Raw genomic sequence first — 22,054 nt, 5'->3', positions numbered from 1 at the left:
ATAATGCTAGTGTTATATTTTTAATAATATTTTTAGTATTTGGAGTAGTAGCAAAGGACTTGTGTGTTTGTTAACTGTATCTTTTAGGATTATCTTGTTTTGAAAACCTACATTAAACACTCTCCTATCCAGCCTGTAAAACTGGGAAACAGCTCAGAACTCTGAAGTCTATAAATATACACCTATTTACTTTACCCAGAATGTCATTTTCCTGGACAGATTCCCATTTTTATTTAATCTTGTAACTTAATATAATTTATGTTTTTCCCAGCTGGGTGTTTTAAAATATCTCTGGACCATCCACAACATGTACAAGTCTATTTTCTTTTTTTTTTTTTCCTTTTGGGAAGAGTGAGAAGTTCAATATTTTTAGTAATTTTCAGCGGAATGTCTTTGTGAAATGCATGAAAAAAAGATGAGAAGCATTTTGAAAACGCAAGCCGTCTTATGAAGTAATATAATGAACAGTGAGTTTGCCATTTTAATGTTAAAGAGATGCAAAGATGATGATTCTGGTTTTGCTAATACCATCTTTAGTTTGACACATGTAATTCTGTTTAATGGTGTTACTCTTGGAACAGAATTAAACTTGAGATTCTCCTATCAGTGAGATCAGAACCATGTGGGGTTTGCAAGTGCAGTAGTGTTATTTTGTCATTAACATTGTTTTGACTGGTCTCTTCAATTTAATGAGCACTTTTTCCATCCTTGGTACACCAAGAGTAGTTAAGCACAATGGTGGCAAAAGTCCCAACAGAAACAATACCTATCATGGAAGAAGTCCTAGAGGTGGTCTTGGAACTTGCAGTTGTTGTGGTGTGTTCAAGGTGACACACCCAAGGCCTGCACTTAGGAATGGAGTTTTGATAGGAAGAGATCCAGGTGTGCTTTTGGGACACTAGGTGATCTGTTAAAGTGATACCAGAAGTTTCTAAAAAACATGTTGTTGTATCACAGAGAAGCCTGTGTATCTTCAAGGATACAAAGTAATTGTTCCTTGCAGTCTTGTTTCATCCTTTTTTCCTGTTTGTATCCATTACATTTTCTCAATATTTACTGTACGCAGAGTTCTCTAGTGGGAAGAGTTCTTTTTCTGTAAGAATTTTTTTTTTAATTCTAGCTTTATGACTGACTACAGAGAAAGGATAGAGAGTACTACTTCACGTGTTTTGACAGCAGCAACCTTCTTTTTGATTATGATTTACTCAAGTTACCTTTAAATGCTGCATCTGAATGCAAAACTATATTAAAATCTGCTCTGTGCAGAACGGGCTATATAAGTAAGACCAACCTGATGTGGCATCTAGGCCAACTGCATTGTCTGTAAAGTCTCTAATAATGGCAAAAGAAATCCCTCTGAAATAAAAATAAAATATTTCCTCTATGTGAAGTAAAAATGTGTGCAATTTGTGGTTTAAAAATCTGCAGTGCAAGATCTGTTCTAATTTTTTTTTGTCCACACTTAACATTTCATCCATCTCTGTGAATTATTAACGTTACCTTTGAACATTAGTAGTGTGTTTTCAAATACTAAACTAGTTTCACAATGGGAAAGACTTTCAAAGGGCCCATTGTACACATGTAGTATCACCTATAACGCTATTCTGTGCTGCCAACCCAACAGCAGTTTGGGGGGTGTTAGCATGACTGATGGAGGAAAGGCTGCTTCAAGATTTGATCCTGCTTTGATCTACTCAACAGCATTTTTTCCACTGATTTCAAAGTCAAGCCTGTACATGAAAAATGGCCTCTGCATAGCTGTGTTATTTTCCATGGTGCAATGGTTAAGGTTCTTTTTTTCCCAAGTAAACTTCCTCACATTAACCTGGATAATATAAACATTCTGGAGGAAAACAAAGGCATTTAAAAAAAGTTTGGGCTGGAATCTTTGTTTCCCACAATTTGAATAGCTCTGTGATTGCATTCAAAATGAGTCTAGAGTAAATAAGACAGGCTGCCAGACTGTAGCAGTTTGGACAGGCGTAACATAGGATGTTAGTTTTGAACCATGACATATCACATCCCATGTGCTGACAACAGGATTCCGTTTGGGCAAGAGCTTTTTTTAATGTTTTGAACATACACTTACTGGGAAGCAAAGCACACCCTTCTTTTGTCTCTAGGAATGTAAATGAGACATTAATTGTAAATTCTGTTCTATCTGCTGTAGAAGTTATTTTGAAAGAAAGGCCATATAAAAGTTAACATTTTGTTACTGTGGTGCTGCTACTTCACCAAAGGATTAACCAGGGTTTGGGAATTTGCCAGAGCTTGTTGCTTTTGGCTCCTTTCCAGTCAAGCCCTTAGGAAAGCCACCAACATGTTATTGCTGTTAATGTCTTTGTGATCAAACACTGCAGTCTGCAGAAAACATTAGAGCTATGCTAATTTACTCCCACAATTTTATCTGGTCAAAACTGGGAATAAAGATTGCAGCAAAACATATCAAGGGAAATGCCACAGTTTTTCATAAAGCTATGGATTATGAAGTTTTCCATGAAATATGGTCAGCCAAATGTAAATTCTTTGCATCTAAGGATGCCATGGTATATTCTAGTTCTAATCCTAGCTCGTGAACAGCGAGGAGAGCGGTGCTGTTCAGATGAAAACAGTTGCAACCTTCTGGTCTTTTTAAGCTCACATATTCATGTTTGTAGCCATACCTTGTTGTTCAACACAGGCAGATTTGTTTTCATATGTGGTACTCAAAGATTATGGATTTAAAACCAGCTATGTTGCACTGGAGGAACTACTGTTGGTGTACCGTCAACCACAGCAGCTCAGCAGAGCTGGCAAAGCAGGCTCACTTTTAGTATTAGTTATAACAGTTTTCACAACACTATCACTATTTCTTCATATTACCCTTCTTGTAGAACCAGTGTAAATGCAAGCAGGCTTGATAGATCAGGTAGGGGTCAGGTAATTAGGTGAGAAAACTGCAGCCATAAGGAACCATTTAGGGATTGCCCATGTACCTGAATGTGCATTTCAGTTACTTTGTCCTGTTTCCTAGACTGCTGGTGATAACATCATGGTCAGCCTCTCTGGTGGTGATAGCAGTGATGCTGTGCTCTCTGATACAAGCTTATTAGACTACCTGCAATTTTGTAGACTCGCTGAAGGACAAGTGCCTCTCTAAGAACAGGAGTGTCACATTGCATTGACCATATTGGATAAGCTTGCAGCAGCGTTTCCCCATCACACGTAGTCTTAAGGCCAATCAGATATTTCAGAGAGAAAGACTTTCGGAAGTTCTCACTGCTGTCAGGTTACTGAGGGAGGCAGAAAGGCTTCAGAAGCTGCAGACCCAGCTCAGAGGGCAGGAGAAAGGCTTCAGCTGACTTCACTGAACCTCCTGTCCTGTCCTGTCCTCAGCCACTCTGGCTGCACATTGTTTTGTATGTACAGCAACTTCTGTGATCAGGTGATGAAACAGAGAGGGGAATCTATCCAGCAAAACAATAAACCACAAAACCGAATACCTAACTGAACTATATTTTAGTTCAACATCTAGCTAAATCATTGGGATGTACCAGCACTACAGGGGATAGAGGTATGGAGAAGGAATTCTCCTGGAAAGGAAAATAAAAGTTTTGGAATATAATAATTTTAAAGCACAGGTTCTAAAAAAGCCAATTTTTCTTTTGACACAGGTTTAGATCAAAGATTGTCATGGGATTTGCCATATTTGTAGGACCAGCAAAAAGATTTATGCCCACATGGTTTTGAATTAATCGCTTCAAGGAGTAAATATTTAATTTGACAAATTTTCTAGAAAAAAGTTCCCCAAATTAGATTGGCTTTTGTTGGATCACTTTCTTTAAATATATTTTTCTCTGTCTTTTGAAAATAAAAATAACTAAATGGCAGGATTTTTTTTTGTTTTGTTTTGGAGGATTAGCCTCCACGAGAAGCACTGGGTCCTTGTCCTGCGCTTCTGGAACACCCAGCAGGACTGTAATACTGAGGGAGATTGAAGCCTTAGAGCAGTGAATTTCACCCCAGATAATTATATCCAAGGAATGCAGATGTGATTGCTAACTGAACTATTTTTTGTTTATCAATGAAGTCATTTTAGTGGTAAATACACATCATTAAGGTTTCAGAACAGGTGGCTGCTGTGTGATCCAAAGCATGTAGATAAAAATGGAGAAAAACAAAATAGCGAAAATAATCTTAATGCAATGGGCATTGAAATAACCAGTGGTGATTTTAAAAAGTGGTGGCTCAGAGAAACTGCAGGCATTGAAGAAAAACTTTGACAAAGTAAACTAAAGACAATTCAAATAAGAAAAAATGAAGCATGGCTTGGCACAAAAAAGGAAGCAGGAAAAGTTCCAGACAATGTAACTGGGAAGAAATGTAAGAAGTTTTGAAAGAGATACCAGCATTGTCAAACTGGGTGAATTTTTAATGGACAAAATTCTCACACGCAAAAACTATGTCTACTGAATTGTGCAAGTATGCAGTATTTTTGAGGATGTTCATTGCTTTTCCAGATGTGTTGTTATCCTTTGTGGTTTGGCTGAGATCAGAGAGACTAAAAGAAATCACAGTGTCTTTCAGAGATGTGGGAAAGTTTGTTCACCCTTTTCAAACTTCTTTCCAAACTGTATCTGACTTCCAGTTACATATCATGTTATGAGAATCAAAGAATCAAGATGGTTTTCTTTTCTCATGTTCTTATATTCAGTTCAGTTCTCAGAAAATATAAATTCTGCCTTCTTGTCCCTGACTGACCTCATACGCTTCAAGACAATGTTTCCCACTAATAACTCCAGCTCTCCTCCTACTTAGGAAAAGAAGGAATATGTAACAGGGAGCTGTTTTCAGGAATCAGTGAGACTTGATGCCCTGCAGGCTCATCTGAAGTTTTAGAGACTGGCTGGGGCAGAGGACCAGAAATACTATTTTGGAGTATGAAAATAAGAGTGTTCTAGGGGACTGCGTGTACACATACCATTTCTGTTTCTTCAAATAATGAATAAATTATTGTAATTGATTATTTAAGAAAGATAATACTGTACTTTATATTTTTGTATCTCTGATAATACTCTTGCTGTTTTATTCTGCTTGCTAGTGCCCATTCTTTCATTCCTTTTGGGAAGTTCCCAAAGAGTTTAAGGAAAAAAAAAACAACCCAACCATTAAGTTTATTAATGTTTTTCATGCAGTTGAATAGAGAATTATGTTCTTTTTTATGTAGAATTTGGTAGTATGTTTAGTTTCACCTCCCCTGTAGCATTGTTGTATTACTTTGGGAAAATTGCTTAGCTTATTTTTAGCTCATTATGCCTATTCATGGAATGAGTATAAAAATGTATATGTCAAGTAGTAGTTACAAGACTTCATTAATTAGTAAAAAAAAGTAGATAAATTTTTGAAATATAAAGCCAATGTAGTATAAATTTTGATCAGCAGTAAGAATGTGATGAGCAAGATTAAAGGAAGATGAAGAGGAAGAAGAAAATAATTGGTTCCAGACTTCCATTGCTAAGTGAGCAGTTTATCAAAGTCTGATGATTACTAATTGGAGGGTTAAATGGCAAGTAATTTCATTTAGGTCAATGGAGTACTACCATATGAGACCGGAATCATGTTTTATCAGCAGTACCATTTGCCATCTAGCAGTTTTAACATGAACAAGGGTACTTAATTCTTGACCTCTCTCCTCTTTGAGTAACACAGAAAATGTTTCTGTTTGTGTGGCTGCCTAATTCCACATAACTATAAATGCTTGAAGTGTTGTGCAGGCATTATTATTTTGTATTATTTCACTTTAAAAATAAATTATGCCAGCTCTAGAAAATTAGAATCTAAGTTTCAGTCAAAGACTTTTGTTTTGGTTGATGGCTGATCATGTTATGATAATGGAGACAAAGATTTTGATGTAAAAGAGGACGTACGATTTTACGTAGTAGATTTTGAATCTAGTTTTTATAGGTCTATAATTCCTCTTATGACCATTAGAGATTATATTCACTCTTAAACTGTATGTTTCAGCCTTACCTCAAGGAGCATTTCTGTCCTAGTCAGCCCTTCATTATTGTGGTATTTGTAAATAATTTTTTACTCATGGTTCTCTTTCATTTGTAAATTAGAAAAATAATTATTCCAGTCCTGAGTTGATGAATGTTTTTATTTGCATGGCATATGCTTAGATTTTTATAAAAAACTACCTAATTGTCTGCCGCCTTGATATTTTTTCTAATTCTATGGCTTTTTCTGAAGAACAACACTGTGTACTGATTTTTATTTTAGTGTGACATAAGAAGGTGTAATTCAGTCATTCTTTGCCTTTCTTTTGTTTTTCTAAGTGTTCTGCAGCATAAATCTGTGTTGAGCTGAAAGGGGCTCTTTTCTTTTTAATGAGGTAGCAGTGACTCTCCACCTGCAAAGATGCTATTGATGCCCTGATCACATTAGTCTTGCTGAGCCAAAATGCATTCTAAGCACAGAGAGTGTGTCTTCTGTCTCCTCTTTTGTCACTATTTCTGCATAGCACATTGTCTCTAGAGAGAGTCTTTGTAGGCGAAATCACAGAAGGTGAACAGCTATTATAAAAAATTATACTGAGAAAGGAGGCTGTGCCCCTTTGCCAGATTAGGACTTGAACAAACAGAGCATGGCTTCATCGGAGGCCACAGTGTGCCCACTGCATGACCCTGTCTCTCTGTTGAAGGAGAATTTGCCAGGGAATAAGGGGCAAATAGAGAATGTGACTCGCACTTGCAACAGGGCAGAGCTGCAGCCACGTGCAGCATGATCATTGGCATGATCTACGTGCAGCAGGACCAGGCACACAGCACAGCTGACTCTGCAGGGTCCTGGGGTCAGCCTGACCTTGAAGGTGCTCCTTGTCGTCCTCCAGAGAGCGGGGACTCAGCCACCACTGCATCACCAGTGGCCTTGCTCCTGTGTTAAGCACATGGAGGGTAAAACAGGAAGGAAGATGCTTGTGAACTTCCCCTGGTAACTCCTGTCAAATGCAGGGCTTGGAAGGCACAATGATTCATTGTCTGGGGATATCAACTTGTTTTCCTCAAGGAATAAAAACACGCCACTGACTTGTGCTGCCTTTTGGACAAGCTGCTGACTCAATGTTCAAGCTGAAGAGAATAACAAATTATTCTGAAAAACAAAGGTGTCTTTTTGGTTTGGTTTTTTACTTAGCAGCAGGAAGTGTGCACGACACGTGCATGAGTCTTGTCGCAAACCTGGTTTAAGAATTGTTTAGTGAAGAAATGTATATTTTTGTCATGCTTTAGCTAAGTGGTGACACTTCACTCATGAAGAACTGACCTGTAATGTGAGAACAAGGCCTTACAAAATCCTAGCATCCTTTTTCGCATTTCTATCTACTGGGCTTGTGCAGAATTCTAAAAAAAGGTATTTGATTAGGTACCTGCATCTGGATTTTAGATTCCTCTTTGAAGATATGTGCAAATGGTTGCTAAAAACATCCTGTGCCTTTGGTAAATAAAATATAATCAAAATTGGAAGGAATGAAAGCAATTGCTTAAGAAATGTTTTAAGAGCCCATCTTGGGCTGGATTATTGGGTATTCCCCTGTTTTAGAATGCAAATTCTGTCTTTATTAGTTCAGCAACTTCTTTGCTTTGCTCTGCACTGAAAAATCATGTTTACTTTCTCACAGCTAATTACTATTTCAGAACACACATTTTCTGAAATATTTGTATTGTACCTTAATGACTCTGAGGTATGGAACAGATTTATTTCTATTTTTCTATCTTAAGTAACTTCTTAAAGGTAGATCCTACAAACTTATTTTATTTAGAAGACTAATACCAAACAATATATAATTGATTTATTGATGTGGTGCTTCTCTCTCAACCAAAAAGATTTTGTTCTGTTTTCTCTTTAGGAAGGAGGCACAACTGGATGAAGAAGGACAGTTTCTTGTCAGAATAATTTATGATGATTCCAAAACGTATGATCTGGTTGCAGCTGCAAGCAAGGTCCTTAGTAAGTAATGCAGATATCTTCTTTGCTCATTGGTCACATAAAAGATAAACCCCCTGAAAACAATCCACATAGCAGAGAGAAACAGGATTTAGTACAGAGGAAGTGAAAACAACGTATTGGTCAAAGAAAGAATTTTTTTAAAATCTCAGAATAAGGGATTATTTTATCTAAGATATTTTTATTCCCTGAAGGGATTTTTATTACTTCCAAAGTATTCCAAGCCATGGGTACATCTTTAACTGCAATAATATACCTCATCCACAGAGCATGGTCTGTATTACAAGCAGTCATGAAGTAACAACATACCACTGTAACTACCTTGCCAATACACCCAGGTTTCAACTGCTGCTGCAAGAGCAGCCCACGGTGGCTGCTGAATCCTTGATCTCCCTGCTGAACAAGCATCCTGAGTTACAGAAATGTTTGTGGCGTGGGCACCTCTCATTTCATAACTGCCATTGATTTGGGTCTCATTAATTTTCAATCATTGCAGCTCTGGTCTAGGATTTAAAAAGTAGAATTACGCCCATCAACATTATTATCTGCAGACCCAAGTGCGGTATGAATTTGTTTTGAATCAGTAATTAGCCAAGAACCCATAAGACTATGATGACTGTAGTAGTTATGTTGAATTGGAGCAGCTGATGTGGTTTCATGCTATTTTAAACCATAAGTTACTCCCCTGAGGCAAACACTACTAACAAGTGCGTTCCTTTATTTTCAAGTAGTAATTTCTTATCTGTACCAAAATCTAAAATGCTGTACGTGCATGAAATGAACAATGCAGCAAATTCATAATGGTAATTGGTAATTGCTAAATTCTAATGAAATCCCTGTATTGAATGATCATTATTTGCCATGTGGACCCTGAAACTTACTTTTCTCCTACTGGATCTAGTATGAATATGAGACTAAAGTAGTAAGCAAAGTATGTGAAATGCAGTGTTTGGACTGAATCATATTTTCCTGTTTTAACTAGATCTAAATGCTGGGGAGATTCTTCAAATGTTTGGAAAGATGTTTTTTGTGTTTTGTCAAGAATCCGGTTATGATACAATTCTACGTGTCTTGGGCTCAAATGTCAGAGAGTTTTTGCAGGTAAGAATTCTGTGCAATACATGTAAGTATGGTCTACTCAACAGATAATGATTGAGATCTGGAGATACAGGTTGTACTGTATATTCTACTAATTATTTGTGGAGACATGTCTGAAAACTTTTTTCCTTAGTATTTGTATTCTATAGAGCTTTCTACTGCTCAGCAGTTTTGGCATTGTTGTTCTCTTCCCCGCTCAGTTAATATTATTTATAATATTGTTCTGATAATAATAATATAATAATTATATATAACATAATAATACTATAATAATTATTCACTTACTTGAAAAAGTAATGATTTTCCTATAGCATCTTTGACTGGTCAATTTCATAAAAAAGGGGTGAGAAAGCAGGTAAGCTGGGGTTGCAGAGGCATTCATAAATCTGAAATTTCATTTGACATTGCAAAGAAAAGTTTCTAACAGGAGTTTTGATATGTAAGGTAAGTATGGACTACAAGAGACGTGAAAAAAACCACCAAATCAAATTGTCTTTGTATGTTAAGTAAAAAGCCCTAGTTGTTTATACTAACAGATGTTAGTCTTCAGATGTGCAGAATATTTCTTCTCCTAAGCTGTCTTTGACTAATTATAGATACTGGCTATTTCTAATTTTACATTATGTACAGAGCTGGGGCTCATACATAGCTTATCTCCAGGACACTATCCTTCATCCATGACCTGAGGGTTGGATAAAACAGCAGTGTTTAAGTCAATTTTTGTGCTTTCCTAACTGCAGAAAAACATGATACTGCACTGTAAAACAAAACAAATTTTCAGTAGCATGGAAGAAATGTAATGAGTTCTCCAAAGTGTGTTTTCTAGGAAAAAATGGGCTTCCCTTTTTTGTCACCTGAAAATTATTCATTTCAAAAAAACACTTGGGATTTAAGATTTGTGGTATATATTCCTCTTGGAGAGAACTGTTTGCTGTAATGAGTTTAAAAAGACTGAACTGATTAAGATTTCACAGGAGATTGCCCAAAGGCTGAGTGTCAAGTTTGTATTGATTTTCACTGAAAATTCAGCAGCCTCTTACCATCTGTTCCCTTAAAATCTCTCCAGCAATAAGAAAAGAGCAGAGTGCATAGTTTGCTGGATTACAAGAATATTTACTTCTGTGTCACACTATTTGCTCCAAAACCTGGATTATCCTGGAACATTCTAGATGTAGTCAACCCAATTTTCTTGTACAAATCCCCCGGACTGTAATTGCTGGGCAGACAGACAGGGTATGTGTATGCTCAAACCTGTGCATACCATGTGTGATCTGTATACCATTGTCTGTCTATAGGATGTGGCATCCTGTATATTTCATAGCTTCATTCACAGGCTGCTCTCAAAGCAAGCCTTCAGGAAAATGTAATTTTTAAAGATAACTCATGTACTGAAGTTGTGGTTAGGATTGAGCAAGTATAGGGGAGGAAGAAAAAAAAAATTGTAGCTGGTCCATTGCTCTACCATTTTGGCTACACATGGATGGGCCAGTCCTTCTGTATTCCTTTTCTTCATCCCCTTTTCCATATAGTATACTTCTCTTTCCTTACCATGTGTGATGATGAAAAGACTGGACACATTTGTAGTGCACACCAAACCTCCATAAAAGCATGAAGAGCTTACATTTATATTCTTCTAATGATGGTATAAGCTGCTTTGTTTGAATTTCTATGTTAGCAGATGACACGGGCTACTATATACTTCTGTAAATTTTTACAGAACTAATATATTAGTAGCTGTGTCAGAAGCGTACTTTGTAGCTTTTTATTGTGATGGAAATTCAACATTATTAATGATTTATTATTTTTGCATTGTCCAGCAGTCAGATTAGGTCAGGAAGCTAATTTATATACATATTAGAAAATAGGTGCAGATTGGTTTTAATGTGCTGAACTTTTGTCAAATTCTTAAAGTGTATAATAGAGCTCCAAAAGGTGCTTCTTGAAATCTGTACTCAGTTCAGGATAAACAAAATAATTGAGGGCTGCAGCTTTTTAAAGCATGTGAAAATAAATCTCATATTTATATTCTGTTTCCCCTGACATCTCAGAGAAGATTTAGTTTATTCATAGATGAAACACAGGTACTTCAAGCTTCATGACAGAGGAAAAATACAGTGCAACTAAATCTAATATTTATACTTTCTATGAGAAACACAGGCCTGGAAAAATTGCAAATCATACTGAAAGACACTGTGCCAAAGAGAAGCAGTGTGAAAAGAGATAACTCCTAAGAAATCCTTTTATGTTTTTATGTTATTTTCAATATCTTTCTGCTGAATGAAAATCAAACACAGGAGTAGTGGTTAGTTCTCCCATTTAGAGAATCATTTTCATGGCTATTTAGGTGTTTGTAATTGCAGTGCAATAAATTTCAGGGGACTAAATCCTCTTTTAGAAAAGTTTCCAGATGCCCTGTACCACACGGAGTTGAACATCATATCTTTGTATTTCAGGTGACAGCCACAGCTCTTTACCTTCTAGACAGGCCAGGATCTGCCTGATTTAGTGTCATGTCTTGTTCTTGCTTGGAGATCCCTTTGTGTTTCACCATGGAGCTGATCACTGCTGTCCAGAGCTCTAGAATCAGTGTCTCTGGTGCCTGCACAAGATCTGGCAGATTTGAGCAGTCTAGGAGCCAACAATTCAGGGAGAGAGCTTGACCAGTTATTATCTGTACCTGACTGTACCTCTGGCCTACAGCTGGTGAACAAACTAGAAAAAGACACATTTGTTCATCCAGAAGCTGCCATATCAACTTAGAATGGATCAAACGCAACAAAAAAGTAGGAGTGGGAGTGACAGGGACAATGTCTAAATGACAGGATCTGGGAGTGATTTCTGCTCTTTGGTCTGGAAGCACATTTCTACTGCTTCTTGACAATGTGTTATAGCAAGGTTCTGAATACAATTAGCTCTTTGTTCAGCCCATAATTTGTATGCAGAGAGAAGAGACACATTGGGGACTGGAAAGCAGCTGCAATACATCCTGGGCAAGTCCCTGAGTCTGGATGATTAGAAAGACTGAAGGACATATCACATGGGCTTGCTGTGACACTGCTTAGACAAAATCATTGATGGGGTGGTAGGGTGACATAGTGGTCTTGTAGAATGGGGCTACTGCCACTTGTTAGCAACACTTATGCTGGACTTAAATGTTAATAATTCGACAGCCATCTTATAAAAATTCTGTCCAACATTTGCCATTTCCCATAACAAACTCCTTTTGAAATTCTTCAGGCGTTGATGACTGTGAATCTGGGAGATTATAGTTTTTTCCCATGTATCTCCTTAAGAGTTTTCTTCCCAAAAGTCAATATATCCCAGCTCTTTCTGAGCACATGTATTGAACGAGCAGTTCTGTACCCGGTTAAGGAGATTGTGTGGCACTCCCTTGGAGCCAGTCTGCTCTTTCGCTCTTTTCTCATCCACAGTCTTTCAGAGCAGGGTCTGCCAATTTCATTGTCTTGAACCCAGCAAAGTTCTTACAGAATTTGCCTTCAGGCATTATGCTTTTTGCAATTGAATGCTCACTAACAGCTGGAATTAATTGACTCCCAGATTCTTGCCTCCTCAAGTTTCAATTTGGAGGTTCGATACAGCAACAAAAACATTGGTTTGAAACAAACTGAAGGAACATAGGAGGAAGTTCCAGGCTGAGTCCATCCTACGGAATTCAGTCCTAAGACGCTTATTTCCTCTGGAGGCCTCCCAGGAGAAGAGGCAGCTGTTTGAGCACTTCACCAGCTCACATGAAATCAAGTTCAGTGTGCTTCCACAAATTTGATGATTGACATATGTTCATGAATGGTGGAGAATGGCCTGGATAGCACATTGGAAATATTTTCACCTCACTTCTTGTGCTGGCCGAAAACAATATGGAAAGCCTGCTACAGCCGTTACCTGGGGGTGTGAGAGAACAACTTGGGTCGACTGTTAGGATGTTAGAACTAGCCTGTTCCATTAAGAATAAGTAAAAACATACATGTTTATTCAGACATGCTTATTTATTTCCGACACCTAAATTCACATCTGAAGAGTTTATAGGGACTAGAATTGGAAAGGCATGATGGATGAGGTACAGGATTGAGAAACACACACAAGGCCTTTAATCATTGGAGTGTTTCAAAACACAGCATAGTCAAACATGAATTCTTACTGTCTGGAGTAATTTTTAATAGTGCTAACTTTGATGCCATTCATTGTCCAAATATTGCTACAGTAGATGGAAAGAACATTGCAAGCTACCTGAAAAGCCTGCTTTGATGACGGTTCTACAAATAATAAGGCAAATGCATCAGGAGTGTGAGCAGTAGGAGAAAGAGGACATTCGAATTAGGCAGAATATGTATTTACTTTCTTCAGAATTATAATCATGTTTTTAATTTCTTCCAGAATCTGGATGCTTTGCATGACCACCTTGCAACTATTTACCCGGGTATGCGAGCCCCTTCGTTTAGATGCACGGATGCGGAGAAGGGGAAGGGACTCATTCTGCATTACTATTCGGAAAGAGAAGGTCTCCAGGATATTGTCATTGGAATAATCAAAACAGTAGCTCAACAGATCCACGGGACAGAAATAGATATGAAGGTAATGTCTAAAAGGATGTACACATTGGAAGTTTATGTCATTAAGACAAAATCAAGAAAATAAAAAGTCAAATGATGGCAAACAATCATTTCCATTGCTGCTGTCTTCTGTGAAGCAGTGACATCAGTACTGCCTCAGGAAGATCTGTCATCGTTTGTGTTGGCTTTAAGGACAGGTCAGCCGTGTGCTGGGAAGGCCAGCACTAATTTGCAAACAGACCCAATTGGGAACAGTTCAGAACAATATCCCCGTATTCAAAGAAGGAGGTGACGTACAGAAATTAGGTACTGGGTTATCTGGGGTGCTTTTTTCCACTTTATTTTATATTTGGCATATATTTCTTACTGTCTACTGTGTTCTGTGGGAACACAGATATTTTGTCTCTGTGTCCTAGATTCTTCATCTGTGTGCAAAGGGTGAGGCTGATGTGCGTTGATGAGGCCTGGCTGGCAAGCAGTGTTTTCCTCCCAGCCTGCGGCCAGGTGCTTCCCAGAACCAAGATGTGTTTGTGGGTCTCATACTGTCATTGCATGACAGTGTGGCTGGATATACACTTACTGCCCCAGAAGTGCAAAATGTTCCTCAGTCACAGAGTTTGCATAATGTCATGTGGCTAAGTCACTTGTGAAATGGGAAAGAGCCTTCTGCTTTGTGTCCATAGGGAGTAACAGAAAGATTAAATGGATCAGGCCTTGCATATGTAATGGTATAAAATCAGAGCTTGATCCAAGGTGCAGATATATCTAGGGAAAAACAGCAAATGAAAGCTTTTTGGTGCTAGAAATATTGCAACTGATATAAAATACTTCTCATCAAGTAGAAAAGAATCTAAGCAGGTACAGCAAGTTGTTTTTTTTTTAATTATTTCCTAGCCACATTACATTTCTGGCACAGTTTTATTGTATACTTACTCAGAAAATCAGTTCCAGTTTCATGAGTGCATCACAAAAACATGATCTTGCTCAGATAAGAGATTTCCAAGCAATCCCATGACAAAGGTATTTGTTCTTCTATATTAGAGTATTTGCCTTTCAGTTTTCTTGTTATAAGCTAGCTCAGATTTATAGTGAATGGCTAGTTCTGTATAGTGATGGTGATATACTTGTTGTCCTTGCTTAGATTCTACTTTGTTTAAGTTTAAACTTTTACTGCAGGTGTTAGTAATCAGATATGGAAGGATGCGACAAAATCAAAACAGTCCTCTTCTTAGGTCCCTGTTTATTCAAAGTGTCAAGTCAGACAAGAAAGACCTTGTTGGAAAGTTGGCTGCAAGAGTGCTGAAGCTGTTGCTTGACAAGCATTTCTTTTGGTAGCACAAGCAGCTCCTGCAGTCCCCCTTTCTTACTGCTCAAGCTTGTCCTACAACAGCTTCTTCAGCTGTGTCTCTCCAGCTGTTGTCAAGCTATGAAATAAACTAGACTGAGGAAATGAGCTGGGTTCAACACAACAGGGTTTTTTTCTGGGTTATTTATAGCCACATCTGTTCTTTTACGTGGTTTGGTGTTCTGTCTGTTAGAGAGAATTCTGCCAGCATAGTCAAGGGGACGTGCAGAGACAAAAGGGATCAGTGGGGCAGAGAAGAAATCTGGGTTGTGCAAAGCGGCTACCAGAACACACTTTTGCCAAACTGTGTCCTCAATCTGAATGTTACTTTGTTAAGAAGATTGTATTGAACAGTACAGATGTCCACCTAGGATTCACAAATAATATATGTTCCAAATAAGTTTAAATATTTATTCTAAATTTACTTGTCATTTGCATTTGACTTTGTTAGGCTTTCCTGGAAATATTATTGTTGTACTGTAATTAAATTTAATAGTATTAGCCAAACCTATTGTAAATGAGCACAAAGTTTAAGTTAAATTCAAACTATTCTTCCAGACACTCTAAGCTGAAACCTCTAAACTGAAGAAAGTGTATATTGTCTGGATTTTATTTTCCCTGTTAACCTTTTTTTTTTCCCCTTGTCCCTATTAGGAAGTCGTGTGCCCTCAACCCTGAACTTTTTCTTGCCTTGGCTGATTAATACAGCCTAGATTTTGACACTTTTAATGACAGTACATAGTGATTTGCTCCACAGATACTTACAAACTTCAGTGGTAGATAAGCAGAGAAAAATCAGCTACTTGTTTCTGTAAGGTGAGAGTGCCAAAATTTGCAGCTTATCCTCACAGTGAAAGGCTCCCTCCATTACTGCAGAGGTCACTTATTAATCATTAATAGTATAGAGTGAGGGTTTTAAAGCAGAGTAAGTTTACCATTGTGGTACCTGCCTAGTTTTGCACTACTCAAAAAAACAAGAACAGGAGAAAAAAAATGACCAACTTCTTTCATCTCAATCCTTTGCCTCATAATTTAATAAGATAATGCTTTCATGGCTCACAGCTTTTCAGGCTGTTAGTAATGCGTTGTTTGAAATAGCACAGCACAGAAAAACAGTAGAGTTGCTTTTCATCCCCTCATTTTTTTGTGGACCAATTAATGCCTCTTCTGGAAAATTTTTGGTTTGGACTTTAGTTAGAATTTTGCTCAAGGAATATTTTTATTTTTTGAACTGATAAGAGCTTCGGTGACTAGCCCTAAGTTTCTGATGTTATTATGGAAGTTGACTTCCAACTCGGAAGAACAGAGCTGAGATTCCAGAATTGTCCTTCCAAATCTCTTTATCCAAATCATTTTCATAACAATCCAACACAGGACTGCTTTAGTAAGTTCTGAAGTTCTCTTTATATAAGTGTGAAATTAATATCTGCAATTTGATGTTTAATGCTTTATTATCCACTTTTCTTCTCAGGCTGTTTAGAAGAAATGCTTACATATATCTGCTTGAGGGAATACATGCTTCTAAGTCTGTATTTTCATGAGATTTTGCTTGAATTTGTCTTACATGTTACCAGTTTCTGTGAAGGTGATAGTAGATTTAATCGTTTGCAATAATGCTGTTTTTATTTTGTTCAGTGGCTAGATTCCTGTTTCATGGGTCACACAGTCATAGAATGGCAGAGGTTGGAATGGACCTCTGGAAGGCATTTTGTCCAATCCTCCCGGGTCAAGCCAGGCCACGTGGAGCCAGTTGCTCTGCTCCTTGTTCAGACAGCTTTCAGCTTTCTCTAGGGATGGAGACTCTGCAAACTCTGGACAACAGCTGCCAGTGCTCAATTTCCCTCACAGTAGAAAAGTGTTCCTGATGTTCAGACAAAATGTCTTGTCTTTCCGTTTGTGCCCATTGCCTCTTGTCCTGGCACTGGACACCACTGAAAATAGCCTGGCTCCATCCTCTAGGCACCCTCCCTCCAGGTGTTTGTACACATTGCTGAGATCTTCCCAAGCCTTCTCTTCTCCATGCCAAACAGTGCCAGATCTCTCAGCCTTTCCTCTTATGGGAGATGCTCCAGTACCTTAATCATCTTCGTGGCCCTTCACTGGACTCTCTCCAGTAGCTCTGTATCTGCCTTGTACTGAGAAGCCCACAGCTGGACACAGCACTCCCGGTGTGGCCTCTTCAGTGCTGAGTAGAGAGGAAGGATCATGTCCCTCAACCTGCAGAGCAAACCTAAGGAACCTCATGATCACAAGAGGGCAAATTAATATTGAGAAAAACATATGGTTTTGGTTTGGGTGGAGAAATAGCTAAATAGAAAAAATGTTTCCTTTTATCACCTTTCTGCAGTTTCACACAGGACTATTTTATGTATCTATAGATATATAAAAATACACACATGTTCTTCTGAAATACAGTAGGGCTTCATTTTTCCAGAATGGTGTCCTTTGGGAAATGTGACTTCTCTCACTTAGGGGGATGTGTGTGTTGAAGGCAATTAAAAATAAAAAAGGTCTCTGTTTGTCTCTGTTAAACTGAAAGCAATGAAAGGAAGGCAATTTGTTCTGAACTTGGATTCACAGTTCCAGTTGAATAGTTCAGGAAAACCTAGGTTGACAATAATTGATTAATTAGTTCAAAACCAATTTGCCTTATCTTCCCTGACACTGTAATCCATTTTTAGCTAAATAGAACTAAGACTATATAATTTTTTCAGCAGGTGTTGTCCCAAGAACTGTTGATGACTTTGAGAACACGTTAAGAATATTTAAGTTCTGCCAGTCTCAGTATGAGAACTAAAAATCTTCATGGTGCTGATGACCAGCTTTGGCATGAGATCTCTGTTAGCAGCCTTCTGGCTATGCCTTCTTTTGCTTCACTTGTCAGAGGCTGTTTGTGTATAAATGAGAGTGACCTGTGAAGGTGACGTCAGGACAGGGATTCCCTCAAGGCTACAAATAGTATGGGTCAATGAAGAATGTTGTACAATCCTACAAAGCCGAAAAATCTGTTGGGAAGAGACTTCTCCAGCTCTGGTATCTGAGAGCAGACAATGAAAATCTTCCTTTTACACAGGGAAGGCGGTTTACAGTATAAAATGAGAAAAGACCAGAGGAAATCCTTGACAAGATGGTGATTTCAGACCGTCTTGTTACTAATGGCAATATGAAAAACAAAGCCAGAATGTGACCAGCTGGAGAGCTGACCTAAAAACTCCTTAGGTGCTCGTCATAGGGGACAGGCAGTGCTGATCCACACATTGAAATGCTAACTGCGTATGAAGATAAGTCAACCACGCAGCATAATCAGCCTCTAATTCTGGCACTAGGGCAGTCAGAAACTTCATTAGCTCCAGGCCTGGAGGCTCGGTGCAGTGAGACAGCCTGCCTTGAAACCAGCTGCCAGGTGGAGGCATCCCCCCAGTTTTAACTTTGGGTGTGCAAAGCTATGAGTGGTACCCCTTCCACAGTGAGCTGCCTTGCTTCAGTATCATCTGAAACAGCTGCAGTGAAATTTGTGTAGTAGCATTAAACAGTTGGTTTTGATCAAAAGAGAACAAGAATTTCACCTGTATTGACCTTTAAATGGCAAAGGTCATTGTTTTAATCTTAACAATCTGATGGAAGAAGGTCCCTGTCAAAGGCCATTCTGTCTTTCCCCCATTCTGAGATATGAGTGTATCTTGGGGACATGCTCCTATCTATAGAATTGAGTCTTGCCTGGTGGATATATCAGTGAAAGTTTAACAGATAATATGTGTTCATTATACATGCTGTATCACAGTGATACTGCTTGATTTAATATCTTGTGTGAAGCTCACCAAATATACTGAACCATAAATTCATTTTAAGATAACTGTTCTCTGGATTGTCATTCCCTGAAATACTGGTGTGACTTTTCACTTGGCTAAGCAAAGACGGAGTCTGAAGATACATCTTCTGGAAAGCACAGGCAGGTTAGCAGTTAGATTTTATATATTCTCTTTGAAACCAGGAGAGTGATTTTTCCCTTCAGTTTTTAACTGCAGTTACTATGGTGATTGAGCTCAGACATGGTGAACTGATGTCACTTCACCAGCTAGGACCACAGGGGGAGGAAGAATTAGACTTGATTCCTAGCTTTGTTGCTTCTGCCTCTGAACTTTCATTTGTCAAGCATTTAACAGAGGCTTCTTCTAAAATATTTAAATTATATTGAAATTCTGTGACTTGCGAACTTCACTAGCAGAATGAAACAAATTATTCTGCAAGAAGAAACAAGTAAATGCTGTTCTAGTTAAGCTTCCTGCAGAGTATATAGGGCAGGTCTTTATGCCAGGTAAGTACCTGGTCAGTTAGGCTCGATCTGTAGGTGCAAGTGTGAAGGGACAAAACTTTTTTTTAATGGTTAGAGGTGCTAATTTTAAACTTGCTGACAAGGTGGATGAAATCATGAGATAGGAAGATTAGATAGTGCATAAATTATGTGAGCAGAAAAGACATCATGAAATTAAGTATCCAATGGGAAGATATTTAAGGATGAATAATTAGCTTTGTTAGCCTGGAGAGGGGTGTGATTGTAGCTTCTGTTAATAAGGGTTTGTGTATGGATGACCAGAATCAAATTCAGTAAACCAGCCATGTCCACAACATACCAGGTCTATCAGGAGCCTGCAGCTGGTAAATCCTGTGGCTGTCTTACAGATCTGATACATTTCTGTGTGTTTGGCCTGTAGTTCATTTGCTGCACTCCTGTGGTGCACCAGTACAGTACGCATTGCTGGATGCCCTGGAGTCTGCTCAAAAATAGTGTTGCAAATGAACTTGAAGATGCATCTGCCACTCTGCACCGTTACTGACACAGTTCTGATTTATAAAGGTTAGGAAAACAGCACATTATGTGAGATGACTGACTTCATCACTGTGTAAGCTTGTAGGATCTGTGGAGGGTTGTGTCTCAAACTCAGCTAGATGTCTTTAAACATGTAGCAGTAATATTTTTATAGTTTGGGAGTTTTTTAACTGTCACCTGAGGTTTTTTTTAGCAATGCACCATTCTTTTCTAATAAATGGAAAAAAATGGTGAGTTATGAAGAACTGCATTGTAATAGGAAAAAACCTATAAGTACAGGTGAAAGTTGGCAAGAAAATACTTGTATGCAGTGACTAAGATGGTCATTAGGTGATAATATTAATATCTCTGGAAGGTGATGTGCTGTTAATACGAACATTTCCTTAAAAATTATTAGAGCTTTAAAAATGATTTCTAGGACAACTTTGCCAAATGAATAAGCTTCTCATCCAAAGTATGCTTTTTTTTTTTTCCCACTTGTGGCAGGAGCAACTCTTTGAAGTAAGATCCAAGACTAGAAATTATCTGGAAGCACAGATCAGTTCTAGTGATAATTCTACACAATTTGAAAAAGGTTACTGTGTAGAATCTCAACTATCTTTGGACACAATAGTGTTAATATTAAAATCTGTGGGAGTGTGTATGAGTGATAGAAAGTAAGAACTAAGACTATAAATGTGTTCTGTCAATCCTCTGTATGGCCAGTCTCTCACAATTTTAGGGATAATGATTTAATAGAAGAGGAAGACATGGAGAACCTTTAAACCCTGAGTTCAGAGGAAAACTAGGTCTCCATATAGTATATTTCATTTTCCTAGACAAACCCACATAACTTGTTTTCCTCTAATGACCACCACATATTCTTTCCACATATTCTTTCCAAGGTTTATCTCCTATTAACTAGTAATTTCCTACTTCTCTTTAGCACACACTGCCATATGGATCACCGGCGTAGTTCCTTGAGGAAATTAGGTTTTATCATCATTAACACTTGAACTTGTTCATACATCCAGCTCTAGGTACCTACGTTAGCTGGTAAAATTAGTAGGCAGATATTTCTCTAAGTTACTTATGTATGCAATAGAAAGGGAAGAGTAATGTGGCATGTGCTGAAGAAAGAGAAGACTAATAGAGCACCTAAATCAGACTCTTGCTCTGAACTGTCCTCGAGAAAAGCCTCTCTTTCCTTTAAATGAATAGTCAATTAGGAGATCAAGGAACAATACCTTCTTAAATTAAGCATCATTTAGCAGGAAAATGTTGTTTTGTTGTTTTACTCTCCTCCATTTGTATAGGAACAAATAAAGGAAACGGCACCCCCCAACCGATCAGCTAGCATGGCTGACGCTGTGGATGAGAAATATTTAATGAACTAAACATCCTAGGGATCAAGTGGAGTCCTCGTGCATATCTGTTCTGTTTTCATATTGTAACTGTTCATCTCTGTGGTTCGACTATGTGTGAAGGGCAGAATCAGGATGCATTAGAGATTTTAAGAAGTCTTTTTTTGCTTCAGTGGCTTTAGGATCAGACTCTACATGAAAGTAGAATCGGGTGCAACATGTTCCAGAAAGTTGCCGCTAAACAATACTGTGTAAATAGAATTGTTCTGTTCCAGTCATTAAATCTAATTAGGCTTGAGAAGAGGTGAATTTGGCCTCGCAAGGTAAATTATGTTGTTCTATTGGTTATTAGCTATAATTATACTGCAATACATGACTCTCACTGCAAACAAAATAATACCTATTAATTTCATATTTTTTACTAACTGAGTAAAACTAATAAAGTGTGAAATGCTATATTCAATACACTTATTTGAGATGTAACTGATGTAGATGACTGGTTTTGCTGTGATTTCATTTAGTATGGAATGCAGCTTGGGGAAGATTGTCATGGCTTTTAGTTTTATCTGTTGGTCCTGATCTTGCAGTCATCGCTGCCTGAATAAGTAAGGATTGTATATTCAAACATCTGCTCCATCTACCTTTCTTCTGGCTGACTGTGACATGCCCATCTTCTGATCAGCATTGTTTGCTGCTGTGTTATAGACCTTCCAAACAGTTTTCATCAAAATAAGGATTCAGATGGTCTGTGTAATTCAAGACTTGCCATATGTGCGTTCAAGATGACAGGACAATCCTGTTTTCTGGCATGTACTGGTAAAAGCAAACGTAACATGAGCGTTGGCTCCTGGTTTCATGATGTACATTTCACTCAGGCTTTATAAATTGT

At 38.0% G+C, this 22,054-nt stretch overlaps 1 protein-coding gene across 1 annotated transcript in view; it reads left to right on the top strand.

Moving 5' to 3' along the window:
- Positions 1-22,054, top strand: part of GUCY1B3 (guanylate cyclase 1, soluble, beta 3) — a 45,205-nt gene that overhangs the window by 9,682 nt on the left and 13,469 nt on the right. The window contains exons 3-5 of the mRNA XM_014944950.1: positions 7,886-7,986; positions 8,966-9,084; positions 13,474-13,671. Coding sequence (XP_014800436.1) covers positions 7,886-7,986; positions 8,966-9,084; positions 13,474-13,671 — 418 coding nt within the window. The remainder of the gene's footprint in view (positions 1-7,885; positions 7,987-8,965; positions 9,085-13,473; positions 13,672-22,054) is intronic.

Source organism: Calidris pugnax, unplaced genomic scaffold (assembly GCF_001431845.1).
Source record: "Calidris pugnax isolate Ruff unplaced genomic scaffold, ASM143184v1 scaffold15, whole genome shotgun sequence".
NCBI classification, from domain to species: domain Eukaryota; kingdom Metazoa; phylum Chordata; class Aves; order Charadriiformes; family Scolopacidae; genus Calidris; species Calidris pugnax.
The sequence above is the reverse complement of the archived record's forward strand: the minus strand, read 5'-3'. Positions and strand labels throughout refer to the sequence as shown.